The 22519-nt window shown below is 37.6% G+C and overlaps 1 protein-coding gene across 1 annotated transcript; it reads left to right on the forward strand.

Annotated features, from left to right (window-relative positions):
* The first annotated feature begins 125 nt into the window (after positions 1-125).
* LOC141433303 (polyamine-transporting ATPase 13A3-like) lies at positions 126-20581 on the forward strand. Its single transcript, XM_074095280.1, has 20 exons — positions 126-377; positions 1343-1570; positions 1654-1879; positions 2168-2372; positions 4065-4278; positions 4955-5085; positions 5163-5345; positions 5619-5807; positions 8620-8832; positions 9895-10032; positions 10293-10406; positions 11053-11326; positions 12103-12230; positions 12342-12465; positions 14730-14891; positions 15253-15407; positions 15785-16008; positions 16531-16679; positions 17194-17381; positions 18001-20581. Exons 1-20 carry the CDS (start codon positions 344-346, stop codon positions 18130-18132), a joined length of 3411 nt encoding a protein of 1136 aa, XP_073951381.1. The 5' UTR covers positions 126-343; the 3' UTR covers positions 18133-20581.
* Positions 20582-22519: the final 1938 nt, after the last annotated feature.

A 22519-nucleotide genomic window follows, 5' to 3' on the forward strand; every position in this document is an offset into this window, starting at 1 on the left:
CTAGCTTGATTTTCAGATTTGTTGAAGGAGACAACAAATATTCAACGCTTTTATGCAACGGTCAAACAGCATTGCATTATGTCATAATTTAAAAAGTTTTTTGACGTTTTAATGAGTACTCTCTTCTTTTGCCTTGCCTTGTCTTGTCTTATCTATTATATGGATTCATTCATTCATCTTAAGGAAGGTGTGATGTGATGTGTGGTGGGATTTCATGTCCTGAAATTCCATTTCTATTTAATATTGAAATGAGGTAGCACCGGTTAGTAATAAATTAACAAATAACATCCTAGTACTATGCCTTAATTTATTTATGCTGTGCAAATAATCAGTTTTTGCGGGAATGCCGAACACGAACAGTGCCACCGTCGCTAATGGTAAGTACGATATATTTTCACCATGCAAACCCAACCTTTATGGTATGACTCATTTGAATCTAGGTAATTAATGCATCATAAGCCTAGTACCACATTATTTTTATTATTTGCACAGTCAATTTGCGAAGTTACAATTACGTCGCGTTATAGATATTGAATCGGTCATGTGTTACTGATGCATGTATGAGTGATGCAGTATATATCAGCTACATTGCACTTGACACTGCTAAAATTTTACTTCTTAGTTACGCTTTCCTTTTTCACCATGAGTACACCTAATTATTTCATGATGTATTCTGGCAGCACTTTGTGGAGTATTGTGCCTTCTAAGACTCCACCATATCACTGCTTTTAGCCTTGACTGTGTTTTGATTAATTATATGGGTCATTCCTATTACTTCTGAGTAATTGTTGTGCCTACTGACTCTTTTTTTTACATCAGTGCCGGAAGATTCATGTTAGAGTTAATTGAAGGTTATGAATTAAACAGATTATAAATTCCCTAAAATTTAAATTTCTAAAATTCAAATTTTCTTAAATATTATGACTAATATTGTCACAATTTGAATTGTACTGCAGGATATTTGACAATTTAGATGCCTAGAAATTGATATAATATAATTATTATATTTCTGAATTATTTTTGTATATTGGCCTTAAAGTTAATTTTAATACAGCTCTTTTTCAACTTCAACATTGGTGGAATTATCAATACTGTTGGTTGAGCTATAACTTTGATGTAATTGTATTTAATACATAAATACAACTGCTATGTCTCTAATAAATAACATTTGTATGTCACTGATAATCATTTGTAATCTCAGTTTATGTGCAAATGCTGTACTCATCTGTATGCAGTCAAAAATAAAGATAAATATATTTATTTATTAAAACATGAGTTACATAAAATACAGCTGTTCGGTTTCTTTTCCTGTAAATGCATATGCGTTTCCTTTATATTGCAGATGATTATGAAGTTATTGGAGAAGCTCAGTGGCAGATATTGGAGAATGTGGTAGATGAAGAAATATTTAAAATCTACGGCTTCAAGTATTCAAAATGGCGCTCCATTATATTCCACGCTATTTGTATAGCTCTATGTGGATTGCCGTATTTTGCGTTGGCTTACTATCCATCCTACAACAGATTCAAATATTTAAAATGCAGTTTGAAAATGGCTGAACTGATATGTGGTAAAGTTACACATGAATTCTACACATGAATTTACCTTACACAAAAACTTTTAAAACATACTTTATTTATTAATATTTTCTAGTGAGAGATGCAGAGGGATCCTTCAATATAGAGCAAGTTCAAGAAATTGATCTCAACATTGCAAACCATAACAACACACTGCGTTTTTTTATTTACCAACACACCCGTTTTGTGTGGCTCAATGACCAGGGAGTTTTTGTGAATGTCCAATCACTCAATGAGAAATTGACTATTAACTTGCTGATGGAAAATATGTCTGGGATTAACAAACGCCAACAAAATGAACTGTGAGTACTCAAAATAAGCATTTATGCGTATATTATTGTATCAGGAGTTACTAGATGTAAGTCCATGTTAATTAAATATAACAAATTACGTTACTCCGCATCCTGATGTGCGTCACAGCTTGGTCTAAGCAACATAAATAACCCTTGAAATAATTTTTATTGGCACTTATCTATTATAAAATTAAATGTTGATGCTACTAACTTGAACAGTTTTTTTTTAACTACCAACTTGAATCTTAATAATACTTAGATGAAATACAAATTATTCAAAGCAATGTTTGTTTTCAGGATCAAACTGTATGGTACAAACTCTGTTGAAGTTGAAGTCAAAAGCTACTGGACACTGTTTGTGAACGAAGTCTTTAATCCATTCTATTTATTTCAAGTTTTTTCTATTATCCTATGGTCTCTTGATGAATACTACCAATACGCGGCATGCGTTTTCATACTGTCTGCAGGCTCCTGTATGCTGGCTTTATATCAAACAAAGCAGGTAAATGTTATGTTTTTTTTATACAATCGTTTGTATGCATACCATCATTTATTTATTAAGATGTGACACCTGAAAATATTTCAATTCTTGCTCCACCTATATACAATTCGCACAACATAATCGTTAGCGAGTATGGCGGCACAGGGTCAAAAGCGTAAATAAATAAATTGTAAAAAGTAAATTAAACTTCTGCATAAAATTATTTATCCCAGTTTTCTAGTACAATAACATTACTATCATTCCTGAAAATTTTGTAATATAAATTCTCATTATGTTTTATAGTGTCAGAATAATTTCCAAAATAAAGTATTTTAGACACTACGTTGGAGCTCAAATATTTTCACGAACCTTGTTTTCCGACTCCCAATTTGCTAAAATATGGTGACGAAAAGTAACATGTTATACCTCATTCACTACGAAATCATATCATAGTAGGTACAGTACCTACTTTACCTATTTTGCTTACAAAATAAAAAGAAAAATTGGTGAAGCGAAAATTGATGTTGATTACAGTTCTAAATAGAATAGACATAGAGGACACTGACTATGATTGGAAATTTAAAATATTAAGAACATATCTATTATAACACGCTTTTAAATCTTAAGGCTCTTTTAAAATAGTTCAGTATCCAATTTAGGTATTGTCCGTCATCTCATGAATGAAATAAAATTGCTAAAAAAGTAACATTAGTCGCAAACTTTTTGCCTCACTTCACTCGCTCAGGCGCTTGCAGAATTTTCTGCCACTCCAAACCAAAATCAGTTTGACCCAATCTCTTTTACTTCCAATACTCGATTATGGTGATGTTGGGTACCTGGATCTGAGTGAGGGGCTGCTTGACAAGCTCGATCGCCTCCAGAACGTGTGTATTCGGTACATTTTTGGACTCCGTAAATACGATCACGTTTCACAGTTTCGCACGCAACTTAAATGGCTATCTATCAGGGACCGCAGAAACGTCCACATTCTGTCATTGCTCTTCAACATTCTTTTTAATCCTTCGGCTCCTTTATATCTTTCTGGGCGATTCAGCTACTTAGCTGAAGGCAGCCAACATCGTTTGCGGTCAAGCGCCAATCTCCTTCTAGCATCTCCTTCTACTTCATCCAAGATCTACTCCAAATCCTTTTCTGTGCATGCGGCTAGGTTGTGGAATCGGTTGCCGATCACCGTCCGACAATCTTCCTCCGTATACTCGTTCAGAGAGACATTGAAGAAGATGTGGCTCACACTATAGTTCCTTGATTATTTAATAAGTAATTATCCTTTATACTTGTATTATTTATGTATTGTTTGTAAATGTGTGTATTTATGTATTTTATTTTTATATTTAGTTATAAATATATTAATGTTTTATATATGTGTTATATATTTATTGTATATAGTTAGGTATTTAAGGTTTATATATGCATTTATATTTGTTCAAATGTTTTGCTCTATTTGTCGATCCTTGTTTTTTGGATTGCTCCTCTACCACTCAAAGGTTGACTGGCAGAGATCCCTGCAGGGATAAGTCCGCCTTTGTACTTAACACAACTTTTATTTATGTAACCTTTTTGTTTTTCCTTTTTGTACAATAAAGAGTATAAACAAACAAACAAACAAACAAACATTAGGAGTTGCCTGAAGAACTTCGGGACGTCTCGATTTCTGAAACGTACCAGCTCTAACTTTATCTCAATTGTCGGTAGATGAGCATCAACCTCCACAAGATGGCGGGATCGACGAGTTCATTCACCGTGTCTGTGCTGCGGCCGTCGCGGACCGGCCGAGAGGAGTGCGTGGTGAACGCAAGTCGGCTCGTGCCGGGCGACGTGCTGATACTGCCGCCGGATGGCTGCGTGATGCCGTGCGATGCTATGCTGCTCACTGGCACTTGCATCGTCAATGAAAGCATGCTCACAGGTGGGTATTAAATGACGAGTGAGCATCAACTTAAGACGGCGGGATCGATGTGTTCAATCGTCGTTTCGGTGCTGAATCTAAGTCAATAGACTTGTGGACACGATGCGAGTCGGACCAGCAGAACTTCATTATATGATAGATAGGGCTTCTTCCCAATTCTACAGATTTTTCTTACAGATTCCCAACTGAACAGATTCTCAACTCTACACATAAACTCAACAGATTCACAACTCTACAGATTCTCAGCTCATTTAACTTTCTTATAACTGACATTTATGTAAATTATAATGTAATGATGTATTGAATGAATAAATAAACTAAACTAACTAAACTAAGGAGGCCTCTGTTAGGTACAATGCCGAGTGAAGCAAAATATAACGGTTAGAAAGAACTGCGTGCGACTCTGCGAGAGCGAGCGCAGCGAGCGGACCGTGGCAGCGGCCGGCGAAGTGACTGAAGTAATTTTTTTGTAAAGTTAGGAATATGTAGAAATAGAAATGAGAATATGTTGAAATGGAAATGAGAATATGTAGAAATGGAAATGGGAATATGTAGAAATGAGAATCTGTACAGTTGGGAATCTGTAGTATCTAATGGGATCTATATAATTGGGAATAAATATACTGAACCTCTAGACTGAGGAATGTGTCTTAAGTATTTTAAATTTATATTTTAGGTGAAAGCGTACCGGTAATGAAAGGCCCGCCCTGCGTATCGCCAGAAGTATACTCTACGGACGGACACAAAAGGCATACACTATTCGCTGGAACTCACGTCATACAAACTAGATTCTATGGCAACAACCAGGTATGGTTTTGATTTTCTTTTAACTTCATTGCGAAATATATTTTTCAACTTTAAATTTAATAACTGTTTCTCGCCAGGTTTTGGCGAAAGTGGTACGCACTGGTTTCTACACTGCTAAAGGAGAGCTGATTAAAAGTATATTATTCCCAAAGAAGTTTGATTTCCAATTCTACAAGGACGCCGTTAAATTTGTCATATTCATGTTTTGCATTGCCGCGATCGGAATGGGATATTCTATTTGGCTGTATCTGCAAAGAGGAGTAAGTTGTCAATCTACTTAAATTTGGATCACTGTTAAACTCGAAAATTTTACTTTCAGATTTTTATTCTTATTTTCCCATTGAAAAATAGTTTCATAAAGTACCCACTCTGTTTCGAGAAGTAATTTATCAGTACATACTAACTGTTCGGGTTAGTGCATTAGAATGCGTCAAATCTTGAAGGTCGAATTTACCCCACTTACAGTAGTCGAGTCGGGCGAGTAAAAAAGCTTACGTTAAAAAGGAAATTTATAACAAATTTTTATTTTTTAGAGTCACGCTGAAACTATAATCCTACGAACACTAGACATCATCACAATAGTGGTCCCGCCGGCATTACCCGCCGCCATGACAGCCGGTATTGTGTACAGCCAACAGCGCCTGCGTAAAAACAAAATATTCTGCGTGTCCCCACCACGTATCATTATCTGCGGCAAACTGCAAGTTATGTGCTTCGATAAGGTAAGATGTACATGCAAGCTATTGATGCTATTCTTGTATTATCTTAGCATGTACATAGGTAATGAGGGCGGTTTCAGACTAGTGTTTTATTCGTGCGTATAAGCACGTTTTTGGAGCTCTGCTTGAGTTCGAAACGCCTCAGTGTAGTGTGGTGGTGGTAATAGTTGGGTTTGTGTGAATTTTATGTGTTCTTATAGTGTGGAGTACACATTTCTGGCATAAATAAGTATGTTTATCCGTTGCCTAGTAGCCATAGTACAATCGAGTTCATAAACTTGTGAGCAAATTTTTGATCAAATATTTATGAACACGACTCTATTGTTAACGGCGTAAAACCGTGTTCAGATATTTTTGATGAAATTTTTGGTCACAAGTTTATGAACTCGATTGTACGTACAAGCTTTGCGTAGCTTGGGACAAGGTCAATTGGTGTCAAGTGCCCTATGATATTTGTTTATTTACAAACGTAGCCATCATAAGGTCGCGGTTGAGCAAAGTAATTTTAGTTCATACGTGTTTAAAAAAAACATTCTGCCAAGTTTCTTGCGGCTCATTCTTCTTGCCAATTTTTTTTTTTTTGTTTCTTCTTTCTGCAATGTGGCAATCTGTGAACTCAACACAATAAGCCACTTCTTTGTATTTTCATGTCTTTGTCATCAATCCCTTCAAGTGCTGTCATTGAACCTGCTTGGTAGAGCAGGGACACTGTGCTTCTTCAGTCTGTTGTAGTGCACGCTTCCTGTGCCTTTCAGTTTTGTTGCCAATTGATTTATGTGATTTGATAATCTGGCCTGGTACGATTTGCTATATTTTACAATTTCCTGCTTGATTGTGCTGATATTTAAGTCCAAGTGTATTAGCTTGTTGCTTATGTAAAATGGTATGTTCAGCATTGTCCTCAACGTTTTATTCTGAAATCTTTGTAGTATTTCAATATTACTGTTGCTCGCCGTTCCCCATAGTTGTATTCCGTAGGTCCAAACGGGTTTCAGAATTGTTTTATATAGAGTGATTTTGCTGTCCATTGACAGTCTAGATTTACCCCCTGTCAGCCAGTACATTTCCCTTAGCCTTGTATCAAGTTGTTTGCGTTTAGTCCAAATATGTTTCTGCCATGTAAGTCGATGATCTAGGTGGATGCCTAAGTATTTGGCTGACTCTGCTTGGGGTATTTCTTTGTCATATAGTTTGATCGCTGGACATGTCTGTCTTCTGAGTGTGAAAGTTACGTGGACAGACTTATCTTGGTTTGCTTTAATGCGCCATTTGTCAAGCCATTTTCTTGCCAATGATGGTCTTTCCGAAGGCGCTGGTAGTATAAAAAATTGGTCAAGTGCGAGTGCGAGCGACTCGCGCATGAAGGGTTCCGCACCTCCGTACAATGTTTTAAAAACAAATAGTTCAGTAATATTTTTTTGTAAAAAATTCTAATACAAACTTTTTTGCTAGCGGTACTTTTTGCCCCTGGTTACCAAAGTAGGTAGTCGTCAAGACGAATCAAATGAGAGCAAAATCGATGCGGTCGTGTCGTTTTATTACAGAGTTCCTATGGCCAACATCTAACTAGCTCTACGTCATAATAATATTGCATTGTCATCGGATTTATACATGCATGCAAAATTTCAGCTCAATCGGTTGAAGATATCCACTTCAAATTTAAGTTGAAATGTTAATTCCACACGAACAAACATAACTAGTTACATTACATTACAAGTTAATAAAAAACATATCAACAAAATGTAAGTACTAGATGCAAGTATTTTGAATAAAGAACAATAGTATTTTGAATAAAGAACAATTTTTAATTCTCATTCTCTTTGGCTGTCGCCCTGTTTGAGGCTAAATAGCCTGTCAGTCAGCGCGGTTCATTCGCGGGAAATTCAGCGGACTTCGTATGTTGTGTATTTAAATAATAAGAAGCTCGACTCGTATTATAAACCTTGTAAATAGTGTTAAATACTTAGTATGATTTTTTTAGTGTAAAAAAACAATAGGTAAACATAGTGATTATAAGGTGTGAATTTGGCGAGCGCTTTATCAAAGATGGCTTCATTGAAGTTTATGGTACATAAATTGATTTATTAATTTTGCACAAAAACGAATAAACCACACAATCAGACAGTCACTATATTATATTATCGAAGCTTTTATAAAACATCATCAAAATCGCAAACTTAAAAGGTAAATATTCAAACGAAATAGCTAGTCGTTGCTAGTTAGCAAAGGCTAACGCCTAGCAACCAAAAATCGCTGAAAAAAACACGTTTCTTGTATGACGACCCCCTTTAATTTGTAACTCTATTTTATTTTTAGTATTTGTTGTTATAGCAGCCACAGTAATACATAATCTGTGAAAATTTCAAGTGTCTAACTTTTACGGCTTAAGAGATAGAACCCTGTGACAGACGGACAGACAGCGGAGTCTCAGTAATAGGGTCCCGTTGGCACCCTTTGGGTACGGAACCCTAAAAAGTGACATGTAAAAGAGCTGTTTGCGACCTATTTCCAGTAATAAGAAGTCATATTAGAAATTACATTAATTCCTCAGTTTGAAGAAGCGCAGGCACGCGAATATGACTCATACTTGCCCAATTTTTTATTTTGACAACACTTGTAAAAACAATGAATTGATTGTCCTATTTTTTCTTCCATCAGCATAGCGAATGAGTCATCTATCTAAACCCGATCGATTATTATGTACAAGGTTATTCTTCTTTAACATGTAAAACATGCCCGTTACCGCGAAATATCGAGCTTATCTTAATTAAGGCGATACACAGGTTGTTTATTTTATTTTTTTACTTTTTTTCAGACTGGTACTCTAACCGAAGATGGCTTGGACTTGTATTCAGTGGTACCGTCAAATGTGGGGGAGAAGTTTGGTAGATGCATAGTTGATATCACGGCTTTGCCCACTAGAAGCCCTCTCATCCAGGCTCTTGCGTCCTGTCATTCGCTAACCAGCATACAAGGACAGTTGAAGGGAGATCCGCTTGACTTGAAAATGTTCGAGTTCACTCAATGGGTGAGTGTTCATTTGTTTTTTACCGGACTGCTTTTTACAATTGTTTGAAATATTTGGCTACGAAGCTACGAAGATAGGACTACTTAAATTAAACAATTTAGTTTCACACTGTCAATTAAAAAATATTTTTTTGTTCTAAATGTTTGTTATTCTTTCACGCGAAAACTAATGGACGGATTTGTACCACAGTATGCAGATAACTGGATATCTGAAATAACACAATATAGGCTGAAAATTATCCCCTTATTCTCACGGGATTTCATAATGTCGAGCGCTAGGATTAGAGACAAAAGTTAGCGTGGCTGTTTTTTGTGTTGCGTCAATGAAATCCAAGATGTACATTTTGGGATGTTTGGCGTAATCCCCGAATTTCAATTCAACTGCAGTGCTTATGGTTTACGCGTGCACAGCCGCGGATAAGAGCTTGTATTAAATAACTCAGAGTTATTGTATGTCTTACTTATCTAATACCATCCACATCATAATATTGTCAAATAATTTGAGATAGCATGCCTAATGTACCTACTGCGATCCTTGGCCAGCGATGATTACTTACGATCAAGTGACTCACTTGCTCCTTATCCTTCAGTGTTTAATAAAAGACAACTTTTAAAAATAACCGTTACATAAGCTGAGTTATTCACTGATAAAAATAAATAAAATAAATATCACGGGACAATTCACACCAATTGACCTAGTCCCAAAGTAAGCTTAGCAAAGCTTGTGTTATGGGTACTAAGCAACGGATAAATATAATTATATAGATATAGATACGATACATACTAAACACCCAAGACCCGAGAACAAACATTCGTATTTTTCATACAAATATCTGCCCCGACACGGGAATCGAACCCGGGACCTCAAGCTTCGTAGTCAGGTTCTCTAACCACTAGGCCATATGGTCGTGATAATAATAACTATGGGAATGCAAATTAATTAAATGACTAATACTGATTACTAATTATGATGTAATTTATTTCAAGAACAGTAATATTATCTAGTTTATATATAGGAGATGCTTATCGCATGATATTTTAACGGATAATGTTATCTTGACAGGTGCTTGAGGAGCCGGGCCCGGAAAATACTCGATACGACAACTTGACACCCGTCATAGTAAAGCCTGCTAGCACGCAGAATGGTGACCTTCAGGACTTGGACAATTATGACCCACTCACTATGGAGATGCCTTATGAGGTACTGACGCCACCCAATCGAATGTCTAACATGTATAGAACCTTTTTTGCAATAAATGACGACGTACGACCACCATCTTTTGTTCCGATGTAAAGAATAAGACAGCCCCACTTGCTCGTTTACCACACTATTAAAAAAAACATACAGCGAGAACGTTCCGGCTACAAACGAATTATTCGCAGTCAGCAGGAAGTATTAAATAAATATGATAAACACTATATAGAAAACGGCTATTTACGAATACGTTGTTTTCTTTTCAGGTCGGTTTGTTGAGAAGGTTCCATTTCTCGTCATCGCAGCAGTCGATGGGCGTCATTGCGAGGGTGCTGGGACAAATGCAGATGGTGTATTTCGTGAAAGGCGCACCAGAGAAGGTAACCTAACCAGTGCCATTGCTGCGCGAATATTTTTTTTTTCCGTTTTATATCTATGGAGCCGTCCATTTATCACGTTAGGCTTCAAAGAGGCCAGAAAAATATCACAAAGACTAGGGGGTACCGTGAGATATCACGTATATTTATATTTATTACTTGTGCGCGCGATTTTTAAGGAGCGAAATCATTTTCTTAAACTTTGAATCTACCAAAATTTACTATATCCCTTTTTTTTAAACATAATATATGGACAAGAACTTCTTAAATTGAAATATAGATGCACAGAAAAACCAGATAAATAAGACCAGCACTGGGAATCGAACCCAGGTCCTCGGCATTCCGTGCCGCGTGCTATACTGCTACACCACTGCTGGACAACGGTACAGACACAAATTTCCTCTATGCACCACATCTCAGCTTGGTATAAATAGTATAATTGAGATTTGAAGCCACTAAGCTACTTTGTACTAAAAATACCCGTGATTTTCGGTGTGGGTGGTATATCCTAAACTTCACAACTTATCACCAAGGGGAGGGGGTTAAAAATTTGCTTAAAAATCACGTGATTAGTGGACGACCTCGTAGATAATCTTGCATTAAATGGAATGTATCTATGAAAATGTTTCAACCATAATGAACATTAAAGGTTGCAGGCATGTGCAGTCCAGACACGCTTCCGGATAACTTCAGTTCGGTGCTCAATGAGTACACGTCGAATGGGTTCCGCGTGATAGGGTTGGCGCATAAGAAACTGGACCGCAAAATGAAGTGGGTGGACGCGCAACGAGTGAAACGGGAGGGCCTCGAGTGCGATATGACGTTTCTAGGCTTTCTAGTCATGCAAAACAGCCTCAAGCCGGAAACGACACAAGTTATTAAGGAACTGCATGATGCTAACATGAAGCAGATTATGGTGACAGGTTTGTACAAGTTTGTAATTGATAGTGAAATGGTTTATTTTATGTTAAGGCGCGGCCACATGCAAATCGCTCGACGCTCGTTTCCAACGTCAAATCTGGTCACGTGACATATAGCGATAATGCTGAAAATGTTCAGCTTTCTTGCTGGAAAACAAAAACCTTTCAATTTCGGCAAAAACACTGTCTGTGTTGTCCAGCGGTGATGTAGCGGTATAGCACGCGGCACAGAATGCCGAGGACCTGGGTTCGATTCCCAGTGCTGGTCTTATTTTTCTGGTTTTTCTATGCATCTGTATTTCAGTTTGTATTTTCGATATGGGTTTTACGGGATGACCGCAAAAGTAACAAAAATTTGGAATTGAAATAAAAAATACAAAAAGATTCCAAAAACCAATCTAAAAACACTGTTTTCATTTCATTCACTCCAACTTCTTTTATTTGTACCACTGTCACGACTGCCACTAAATGAGATTAAGAAATCTTATAAGGGATTAATTTAAAAACGAATAGTATTGTTAACGACTTCCAATTGATTTTGTACCTTTCACGGGAAGGAGTAACAAACAAAAATTCCCGTGGGAATTCCCAAAAAATGTATAATACTTTTCATTGACACACCATTAAAAAGTCGTGCCAAATTACATGACTCTAAACCTAAGAGGTTAGATTTCGAGATTTTATCCTAATTCCGTGGGAATATGGAGACAACAAGTAGCCATCCCGTCCAATAAAAAAGGGCAAATATGATGCCAATATAATATTCCATGGCTTTTCAGGTGACAACATAATGACAGCTATGTCTGTAGCTCGAGGTTGCTTCATGGTCCAGCCGCACCAGAAACTCGTTTTGATTACCGTGGGCCACCAACAGACCAACGACACTAGGCCACCGCTTACTATGGAGGTAAATTAACCAATTTAATTTCTGGGCCACTATAAAATTTGTTACTACAGTGATTTTGATCATTGGTTTTGATTTGTGTGTTTTCTTTTAATTCTTTTTTTTATTAAAAAGGTCATCGGCGAAAGTGGGCCCCCGAAACTAGCCAGTGATATCTACGTTTTGGCGTTGGAAGGCAAAACGTGGTCGGTCATTCGTACTTTCTACCCAGAAATGATGTCCACGGTACTTAATAAAGGTAAACTAAATTAATTTATTACTATTATTATACTAGTGTTGCATCTGCTATAACATTCTGCTCCCACGTATTATAGCTTCGCGTCATGGCGTATGGCGTAGTAATATGAAGTTAGGTAACTTTTGCGTTGCACACAGTTAGCGCCGAAATAACGAACTGCGTCCAATATTTGAAATTATTACTGGTACAGCAAGATTTAAATACACTTAAAAATAAGAGAAATACCGTACTATTTATTTATTTAATCGTATGGCATAGAAGAATGTCAAATCGTTTACATTATAATACTATATCTAAAGTCTTATACCGTACTTATCTGGAACAACTCTTGGATTTGCCACAACTTACGTATTATTGTTCTTAACGAATAAAAAAATATATAGAAATAGAAATATTTATCCGCTCTTCGCAAAATACAGAGAACATAATAAATTTAAACACTACTAAACCACTACTACGAAATTCGAAATCCAAAGTTCACACTTTACCGTCCCTCTCACTCTCGTGTAAAATAATATCAATTCATAATAATGTAAATTCGATTAAAAAGTTAATTTACAGTATTTAAAAAAAAACCTTGTATCTTCTTTTAATACGTTTTTTTTTATGCAGTATGTCGGTATGGTGCTAGTAACATGTTGAGTCTAATCTTGAACTTTAAACCTTTATCTATTTACACACATATGAATAGTAACCTCAGGCCGTATTGCCTAACGTTTCTGGCGCTCGCGATCGCAATCAAATGACAGTTTTTGTATGGGAAATCTGTCAATTGATTGCGATCGCGAGCGTCGGAAACGATAGGCAATACAGCGTCTGAACTATTAATCATACCCGTACTACTAGTACCATAGTAGCTCTACTTACACTGGAAAGAATGTGAGTTAGACCATACAGTTATACCCTACTGGTGAGGCCATTAAAGCTCCGTTTCCACCAGAGATGTGCTGTGCGAAGGGTTCCCCTTGCTTACGCATATTTTTTTTATGTCATTATTCTATTTTGCACAATCTGTTTACGCATAATAGTATTTATGCCGAAACTGTTTTCGCATAACAGTTAACGCAGAATTCTCTTACGCATAACCAATTTAAGCCGAATAGGCTTTACGCATAATTTGTGAATTCCGAATATTGTTTAGGCAGAAAATTACTTACGCACTACAAGTACTTTACAAGTACTTTACGCAATTAGTTACGCAGAAAGTTACCTTCGCATACTTAATGTAACTGAATATTGTTACCACCAATTTTATGTCATCATCATCATCCCAGCCTATATACGTCCCACTGCTGGGCACAGGCCTCCTCTCAGAACAAGAGGGCTTGGGCTATAGTTCCCACGCGGGCCCAGTGCGGATTGGGAACTTCACACGCACCATTGAATTGCTTCGCAGGTTTCTGCAGGTTTCCTCGCGATGTTTTCCTTCACCGTAAAGCTCGTGGTAAATTTCAAATGTAATTCCGCACATGAATTTGGAAAAACTCAGAGGTGCGAGCCGGGGTTTGAACCCACAACCCTCTGTTTGAGAGGCGATAGGTCAAACCACTAGGCCACCACGGCTTTTTTTTGTCTGGAAAGCAAATATTCATATGAATTTTACGACTCTGAGGCGAAGTCGACGGAGCTCCGCTTTGCGGAGCTCCTATTCCGCCTAGTTACCTATAGTTGAGCAATCACGTTACCTGGGTTTTCGCCTATCCAAGTCTCAAATTTTTTTTTTTTTCAAAAACCTTCGTAGGACTATGTGTGTTTTTTACATCCCCCTGTCCCCTTTCTTTATGCCCGTGCCTCTTTTACTGGTGGCTGTTCGTTCCATTACAAATACAATTCTAACCTTAATAACCTATTTTTCTAGTCATCAATAGTAATTAGGTAATTTATTTCCGGTCATAGATTTGTACAGGATTTCGGCCTATCAAAATTCGGCTAAATTACATATATGCTAAACAAGATTCTGCATAATAAAATTCGGCCATGTTAATATTATACTAAAATAAATTCGGGTAAACCATTTTTCGGCGTATACAGAATTATGTCGAACTAAATTTCGGCAAGTTTATGATGCGGCGTAAATAAATTCGGCGAAACCTGTTATGCGTAATAAGTTTCGGACATTAAAAAATATGCCAAATAGATTTCATCCGTGTGCGAAGATAGGTAAATGAAGCGTTTCTATTGGTTCATGAAAAACACATTCCTCGCAACACACCTTCGCACATGTTTGGTGAAAAATCAGCCTAAATTTTTCATTGCGTTTTCAGGCATAGTTTTCGGGCGATTCGGTCCCGATCAGAAGACGCAGCTGGTCACGGCGCTGCAAGGCGAGGGCCGCGTGGTGGGCATGTGCGGCGACGGCGCCAACGACTGCGGCGCGCTCAAAGCCGCGCACGTCGGCATCTCGCTCTCGGAGGCCGACGCGTCAGGTACACAGACATACAGGGCCAGATTCAATCATTAGGCAGAGTAGACAACTGCCTAGGGGCCCCCGCGCGCTCACAAAATAAATATAAAGTGCTTTAAGAAGTGAAAACTTCATCATCATCAGCTAACAGTCCACAGTTCCCAGTCTCCCCCGAATGAGTGCCATTGCGCCCCGTGCCGTGCCTTACTAATATTGTAAATGCGATGGAGTTTTGGTGGTGTTTATTACTCCTCCAAGCTAAAACGGCTGCTGAAAATACAAGGCATTAGTATTCGTAAAATGAATGAGGTGTCCCTCTCTCGTTCACTTATATTACTATATTTAGTGCTTCGAATTTGACACCATGTTATCGCTTGTTCCAGTGGCGGCCCCGTTCACGTCGCAAGAGCAGAACATTCGCTGCGTGAAGCTTCTAGCGCTCGAAGGCAGATGCGCTCTCAGCACCTGCTTTGCGATCTTCAAATATATGGCTCTCTACTCGCTTATACAGTTCTTCTCCATACTCATCCTTTACAACGTAAGTTTATATACCTATTCTTTTTCAAGCCCCGATAATTTACAAAAGCGACTACAAAGTTAATCTTAGTTTTATGTTGTTTACCTATGAAAAATTAAAATAAAAGTGTATCAAAAAAAAGTTAAACGATGGTACAAGCTTTCGTGAGTTTAAGACAGGCCAAGCCGAAGAGTTGACAGGCCTTCCACTAGATGGACTGACGACATAGTGAGAGTTGCGGGCAACCGGTTGATGCAAGTGGCGAGTTGTCGTTAATTGTTGGGTTCTAAGAGGGAGGCCTTTGTTCAACAGTGGACGTTTTCTGGCTGTTGATGATGATGATGAGTTTTAGTAGGATCTTTTGGACATTAGCTCTAATTCAAACCCAATCTCCCCAGTATTTCTCGATCCTGGGCAACTACCAGTTCTTGTACATCGACCTGGTCCTGACGACTCTCCTGGCGCTGTCACTGGGGCGCGCGGCGCCGGGCCCGCTGCTCACGGCGCAGTCGCCGCCGGTGTCCCTGGTCGCGCTGCCCAACATCCTGCCGCTCGTCATGCAAGTCACCCTCGTGCTGCTCATGCAGCTCGCGACTCTGTATTTGCTGCAGTCGCAGGATTGGTGAGTGCATTAGCATTTATACCATCTGCGGCCTATACACCGTGTTATTTTTAATTTAACGGAACATTTAACAGGTGAAATAAATTGAACTTCACCAAGACACTAATGGCTTATATCTTTGACCTGGTCAGAACTACCATGGCTTCTATAAAAATAGCGCAATAATATCGTTTAATCTTGCGTAAGAACACACACAAATCACACAAACCCATCTATCCACACTTACGCGTTTCGAAGTGCTACCATTCAGTTGTTAGACTCTAATGTTTTTACCAGCTCTAACTGTTTTTCAGTTAATGTGAGGGCTTATTTTCAATGTTATAAAAATTATTCCAGGATCAAAAATAGAAACATTTTTGTATCATTAATTTTCAAGATGGGGTCTTGGGATTGTCTGGTGGTTAGAAATTGGTCGTCAATTTTGCATATCTGATCGGTATGGAAATAAAAATGCAGGGGCTGGCAGTCATGGTCTCATGATTTAAGTGTGTCACTTGATCAAAACATCGTGCTCTCATTCAGGTTCCATCAAGTGGAGGGTAATTCAGAAATGGAAGTGGTGCTGTGTTGGGAGAACACTGTCATCTTCATAGTGTCGTCGTTCCAGTATCTGATCATGGCTTGCGTTTACGCAAAAGGATGGCCCTTCCGAGAACCGTTCTGCGCTAACTGTAAGTGATCTTGATAGTAATAAAAAAAAAAAACATTATTGGAACGGGTTTATTTCTGGTTGTTGATTGCCTTCTACATATTTGTAAGATTTGTAAACAACATTGTGAGTTAAATTAAGGTTGTAAAAACAAACTAAAGTCGATTGATTGGGCACTACGGAAGCCCATTAAATATTCAAAGTACTGGAATAGATGTGATCATAAACATTAATGAGGCAAATAACAAGATGTCAAATAACGAACAGACATATTCATCGTACTGCTGTTCAAGCTAATGCAACCTCAAATTTTGCCAGTCAGATTGACTAATCACTAGACCGGCTGTTGAGGGTCATTTATCTGTCTGTTAATGCTAACCTCTTTTTTGGTCAACGTTCATCCGCCATTACCTTTCATATTCCGTTTTCAAGATTTTTTTACCGTGCAATGGCAAAACCAACTGGACACTGGCAAAATTGTCCTCTGATAGACAGAGCCATATAAAAAAATACTAAACTAACTTTCTTTTTTTTAGATTACATGGTACTGACGCTGGTAACTCAAGCCGTGTTTGTGGTGATCCTGCTGTTCTGCCCGTGGCAAGGACTAGCGGACTATATGGAAGTGATAGTCATGAAGTGGGATGATCAAGAGCACAATATTTTCCGCATCTATCTCCTACTTATACCGGCTTTGCATCTGGTATTGGCTATAGCTATTGAGGTAAGCAGACTTTTGCAAAAAAGACAAATATTTCAACATATTGTTCCACTTTTAAAATGCTTGTAAGTATATTCTAAAGTTGTTTAACCCGTCGCGCGACCAACTAATTTTTTAGGTAATTTTGGATAAATACCTTATGTTAAATGGTTATCAAAACTAGTAAAAAAATTGACCGAGTAGTTACTTTACTTATGCGCCGCTGTGGCAAGCGGGGCGTCCGACGGGTTAAACCAGATCAAACAAACTAGACTCTTGGTTGTTCAGTGAAACTGGTTTAATATTTGCTTCGTAAGAGCGCTAGCGTAATAGGGCCTACAGCCAATGTCGCAAAATAAGATTAGTTTGAGTTGCAGAAGACGGCCCGCTATCACTATAGACCTTGTTATATAGCTGTAAAAAGTGTGCTAATTTATAACTAATTTACGAGTAAAATATTTTACTGGGATATTGAGAAGGTATTACTCAGCCCAGTAGAAATAGTAGACAGCAAAATAACAGACGCAACGGAATGGCTAATAAGTTCCGCTGCCTCCGGCCGAGTACTCTTCAAAACTAGCAGACAAACATTTTGTGCACTACCACAGTATATGAGTATAATAATCGCAATTTTGTTTCTCAGGCGACACTATCCGACACGCGCAAGTTCCGCGACATGTTCCGCCTGATGCGGCGTCGCCGCGACAAAGAGGAGGGCGCCGGCGACGCCGCCTGCCCGCTGTGGCCGCCACGCTCGCCCGCGCAAATCTGCTGACACCGACACCTCACCACTGTCCTCACTACTTGCTGACACCACTGGCACTTCCATTGTCTTAACCTCATCAAAACAGTTGGAAATTAAGTTGAGACAAATGGAAGCTCCCGACAGCGTGTCGGTGACGTTACTATAAGCGAACGCGACTTAATTTTTTTATATTTACCTGTGCTGTGGCGCAGGCTGCCAAAGTTATGTTGTAATGCAGGTTCTATGTAAAGCTGTGTACTCACCGCGTGTATATAACGACTTCACTTCAATAACAGTAAGATGGGTTGAGCCAGTGCCAGTTACATTACAGTAAAATTTCCGCGGTGATTGCACGGCATTAAGCTGCGTGTCCACGGCGATGCAATTTTCAAATTCCTTTGAATTGCATCACATTCTGATTTGTGTTATTCTAGACAAAAGTATTCCGTGGACTCGCCTCTTTAGTGCGAATTTGTTACGAGCATGTTCCAGTTTAATTCATGATACAGTTTTTAATGTGATGTTTAGTGATTCCATAGTCTTGTGAAACAAGGTATTCCTCAGGACTTTTTCGAGAATTTTACATGTAATATAGACAAGAATACATTAAAACCATAAGAGTTGTGAATGTTTACTCCTTGTTTCAAGCCCCGTGCCCATTTAACACAATCCTTGCCTAATTTAAGTCTTAATGAGTCAGATAATTCCTTACGAAGGATTTAGATGCTGCGCCAATTGATAATTAAAGTCGGCAGTAGTTTATTGAGCATTGTGGTACTGAGGAATACCCAATCTATCTATATAATATCGTTGACCTCGACTGCAAGATTATGCTCGTGCAAACCCAAGTGACGCCCCGGCTCGGGAACTCCGTAATTGACAGCGTTATAGTACTATTTTGTTTTAAAAGTAGTTGCATAACTGTCCCCTAACTCTGGCCGAGCGGTGCTGTTTTGTTATATTGTTATAGGGGATTAATTTAATTTCTCTATTGAGATAGGTACCTAAAGTAGTTTACATAGTATTAGTTCATTTTGTTTACTTGCTTTTATAAATTATTTAACGGTCAAATAGACCTATATTTAGATGAAATCTTTATTTTTATTTAGTAAAGTCGCATGGAAATACGTTTTAAGGCGACCGCTAAAAGCTGAATGCGCGGGGCCTTAAAAACTATTAGAAAAACGTCTGAAAAAATTGCAAAGTTATTTCATTAAGTTTTTTATCACTTTTTTCTTTTTAAAATCAAGGAATTCCTCTTTTTTCTGAAGCAAAACGGTTGATTCCGTCCGCAAAGGATAATAGTACTTAATTTATTTTTTGTTTATCTGTAGAAAGTTGACACTTTCATTTTGAAACAAGTAGTGACCGCTACGGATTTGCCGTTTTTTATTTACAGTGAATTTCAAATATTCATTAATCATTATTCACACCTTAGTAGTTACCTCGATGTGTTTTTAGCTTTAACCAGAGATGCTGTGTTAAAAGTCCCTCGCAAACTATCAAAATTTATTAACGTACGTACAATTTTAAGTGAAATCCTACTTAGCTAATTTTATTGTAAATAGAGGCTGAGTGTAAATAATAAGCTTCTTCGAGAGATTTTTTAGACGACATTAATCCTTGTTTTGCATTTCACCGTTGAACGGTACGCTTCTAGATGCTTAAGTTAAAATTGAATTTGTTTTTGTGATAAAAGAAATATTTTAAGTAGAAAAACTTCGAATATTATTACTTCATTAGCAATCAAGTTATTTCATTGTAGTGCTTAGCCAGCAGTGGCGTGAACTTTTTCATTAGGCAAACCTGGAGAGAGAAAACCATGAGTTTGGTGTGTTATCGAATACAACCCGGTGGGAATAGAGTTGTTACATCCCCATGTCACAGATAGCTAGTTGAAGTTGCAACTATAGAAACCTTAATGTCATCCAATTGGTCAAGTAAACGTTCACTCGCCATTTAATTCCATTTTAATCGAATAATAGGCTCGTTGACGTTACTTTCATTTCTATCATAGTGGACATGACATATGGACCCAAAAACATATCTCATAAAGCTATCTCTACTATTTGTTATACGTATTCGGGTTTTTGTCTCTATCATTGCATTGCATCAAATAGATCTTTTCCGCCCTCCCGAATTCTTTGACGAATATGGTGAAGCCAAATATTTTAAAGAACCTTGTCAGTGCTCCTGTGTCTGATGGTGACTGTAAAAGTTACTTGACTGACATCATTGGCTTTTGGACTCCGGCTCCAAACATTCAAAATGGTTCTGCTCTACAACCAAAGCAAGACCCAGTCGAAATAACTTCCTAGTAAAATAGTAATAGTCAATTTTTATGGCATAAACGATGCTTATAATTCGTAATATTGTAATAATTTGACAATATTGTCTTCGCAGTATTGAATACGGTGTACTGTATAGTTAAATATGTACCTAATACACGAAATGCAATTATACTTATATTTTTGTGCAATTGTTATGTTTTAATCACACAAATCCATTTATACAAAGATTTAGAAGTTTTGATATGCCTTCTCAGCGAAAAAGTGTAGTAACATTAGACGCTACGGCGCGGTACTGAGAAAGTAGTGCCGTCTCTTTCTGGCTTACGGTGATTGCCAACACTTCTTTTTCTGTCATGATTCCAAATGAGTGAGCTCACTCATTTCGAACTTGGCACATTTCGGCGCAGTCAAAGTATGGTAAGGGTAGCTTCTAAATCTTTGCATTTTTACACTTAGATTATAGATTATGAGATAAATTTGTTCAAAATTTACTATCACAACTTTTAAATAGGTTTAAAGGCTAAATACCTATTTTATTCTCCTTTAAAAATAAATTTTATTAGCCGGTAAAAAACTACAAGTATTGCCAAATAGAGTACCATAAAAAGATCTACGTTAATTCATATTTGTAATTTTGCACTTTTTTTTTTATTCGACTGGATTGTGGTTTAAACAAAAACTAAACACAGTTAATAAAATCTAAAGCCGAAAATGCTAAGTATCGCACCTTATCTAAGATTTTTTTCTCATTGTACCTAATGTCTCGTTATTCGTAGTATACCTACACTCGTGAAATGAAATAGTCCTATTGTTTAGAAAGTACGGAACACACTAACGTCATTGTAACAATAGAAGCTTGTTTGCATGTATGCAACACAACACCTTGGACCTTTTCTTAATTTTGCCGCTGACCGTACAGTAGAAGATATGGAATTAATATTCCGTAGTTTTTGATTTCGGTACTTATAATTTTTGTGGTGCTGCCCCATTTAAATGTAGTTTCTTTAAGGCTAACGTAATTTATATTATGGTGAATATTTTAATCTCCAATGTTTTGAAATATTTTACTTTTCTAAGGAGTAGAAATTACATACTTGACAACGTTATCGTGGTTGTTTAAACTGACTTTAAAATATTTCTCGAATATTTGGAACTTGTTGTCTGTTTTATGTCCAAATTTATATGTCACGATGATGTATTAGTAAGGTATGAATTATTGGTTATAATGGAATGTGGCAAGTAAGATCGGTGGCGTAGCTAGCATTGGGAGGCAACTGGCGCCCTAGTCTCAACAAGTAGGTAAAATTGTGTTGAATTTTCCAACGCTTGAAAAAAATAATTAATGACTTTTGAAACGAAACGAAGACGAGAACGAGAAACGTCATGCAAGACATAACCGTAAGTTAATGAGTACCTTTTTGATGCGAAACTCTTGCATCTGGCAATTCTGGCACCTGTTATGTCACCTTGTCCACTCTAGTCACGCCACTGATTAAGAAAATGTGACCAAAAGTAAAAATAAAGTATGTACTAAAAAAACAAATTATTTATTTATATATTTCCTCACTTTAATAAAGACTTTCCAAGTTTCCATTAAAAATACAGACTATACAGGGTGTTCGGCAGGTCGTATGCCGAATGGCTAGGGCAGGAAAACAACGAATAAAACATTTTTCTGAAGTTAGTTTTAATAAAACGTACAAACTTTGTGAATTTGATTATTCAATTTTGTAACTGTAAGGCTCAGTTTCATTCGTTGATAGAGCCCTAGCTAATACGGGATAGGGGAGATTTCTATAACGTATGCCATAAGGCCCGCATTCGGGGAACCGTTTGCATTGGTCGATATATGGCCCGCATATGGGGTAGGTACTCGGGTAGTACTGCATTCGGGTTTCACTCGTCGCTATTCCGCCTGCGCGGAGTCACCACACGCTGTATATGTATATCGACCGAGTTATCGACCAATGAAACTGAGCCATATAGTATAGTCATACCATATGGTGCGATAGCGTTTGCCATATGCCGGTCTGCAATAATAAATATCGCATTAAACAAGCATCGGACATAGTATGTATAATACAATATTATGTAACTACCTATCAAATCATTTCAGAATTTAAGCT

The sequence above is a fragment of the Choristoneura fumiferana genome, chromosome 12 (assembly GCF_025370935.1).
Source record: "Choristoneura fumiferana chromosome 12, NRCan_CFum_1, whole genome shotgun sequence".
In the NCBI taxonomy this organism is placed as follows: Eukaryota; Metazoa; Arthropoda; class Insecta; order Lepidoptera; family Tortricidae; genus Choristoneura; species Choristoneura fumiferana.

What these genes read in the sequence shown, in the direction of transcription:
- LOC141433303 (XM_074095280.1), top strand. Translation starts at nt 344, where the DNA reads ATGCCGAACACGAACAGTGCCACCGTCGCTAATG. An exon ending in CAGTGCCACCGTCGCTAATG is followed by an intron (nt 378 to 1,342) that starts GTAAGTACGATA and finishes TTTATATTGCAG; the next exon opens with ATGATTATGAAGTTATTGGA. An exon ending in AAGTTATGTGCTTCGATAAG is followed by an intron (nt 5,808 to 8,619) that starts GTAAGATGTACA and finishes ACTTTTTTTCAG; the next exon opens with ACTGGTACTCTAACCGAAGA.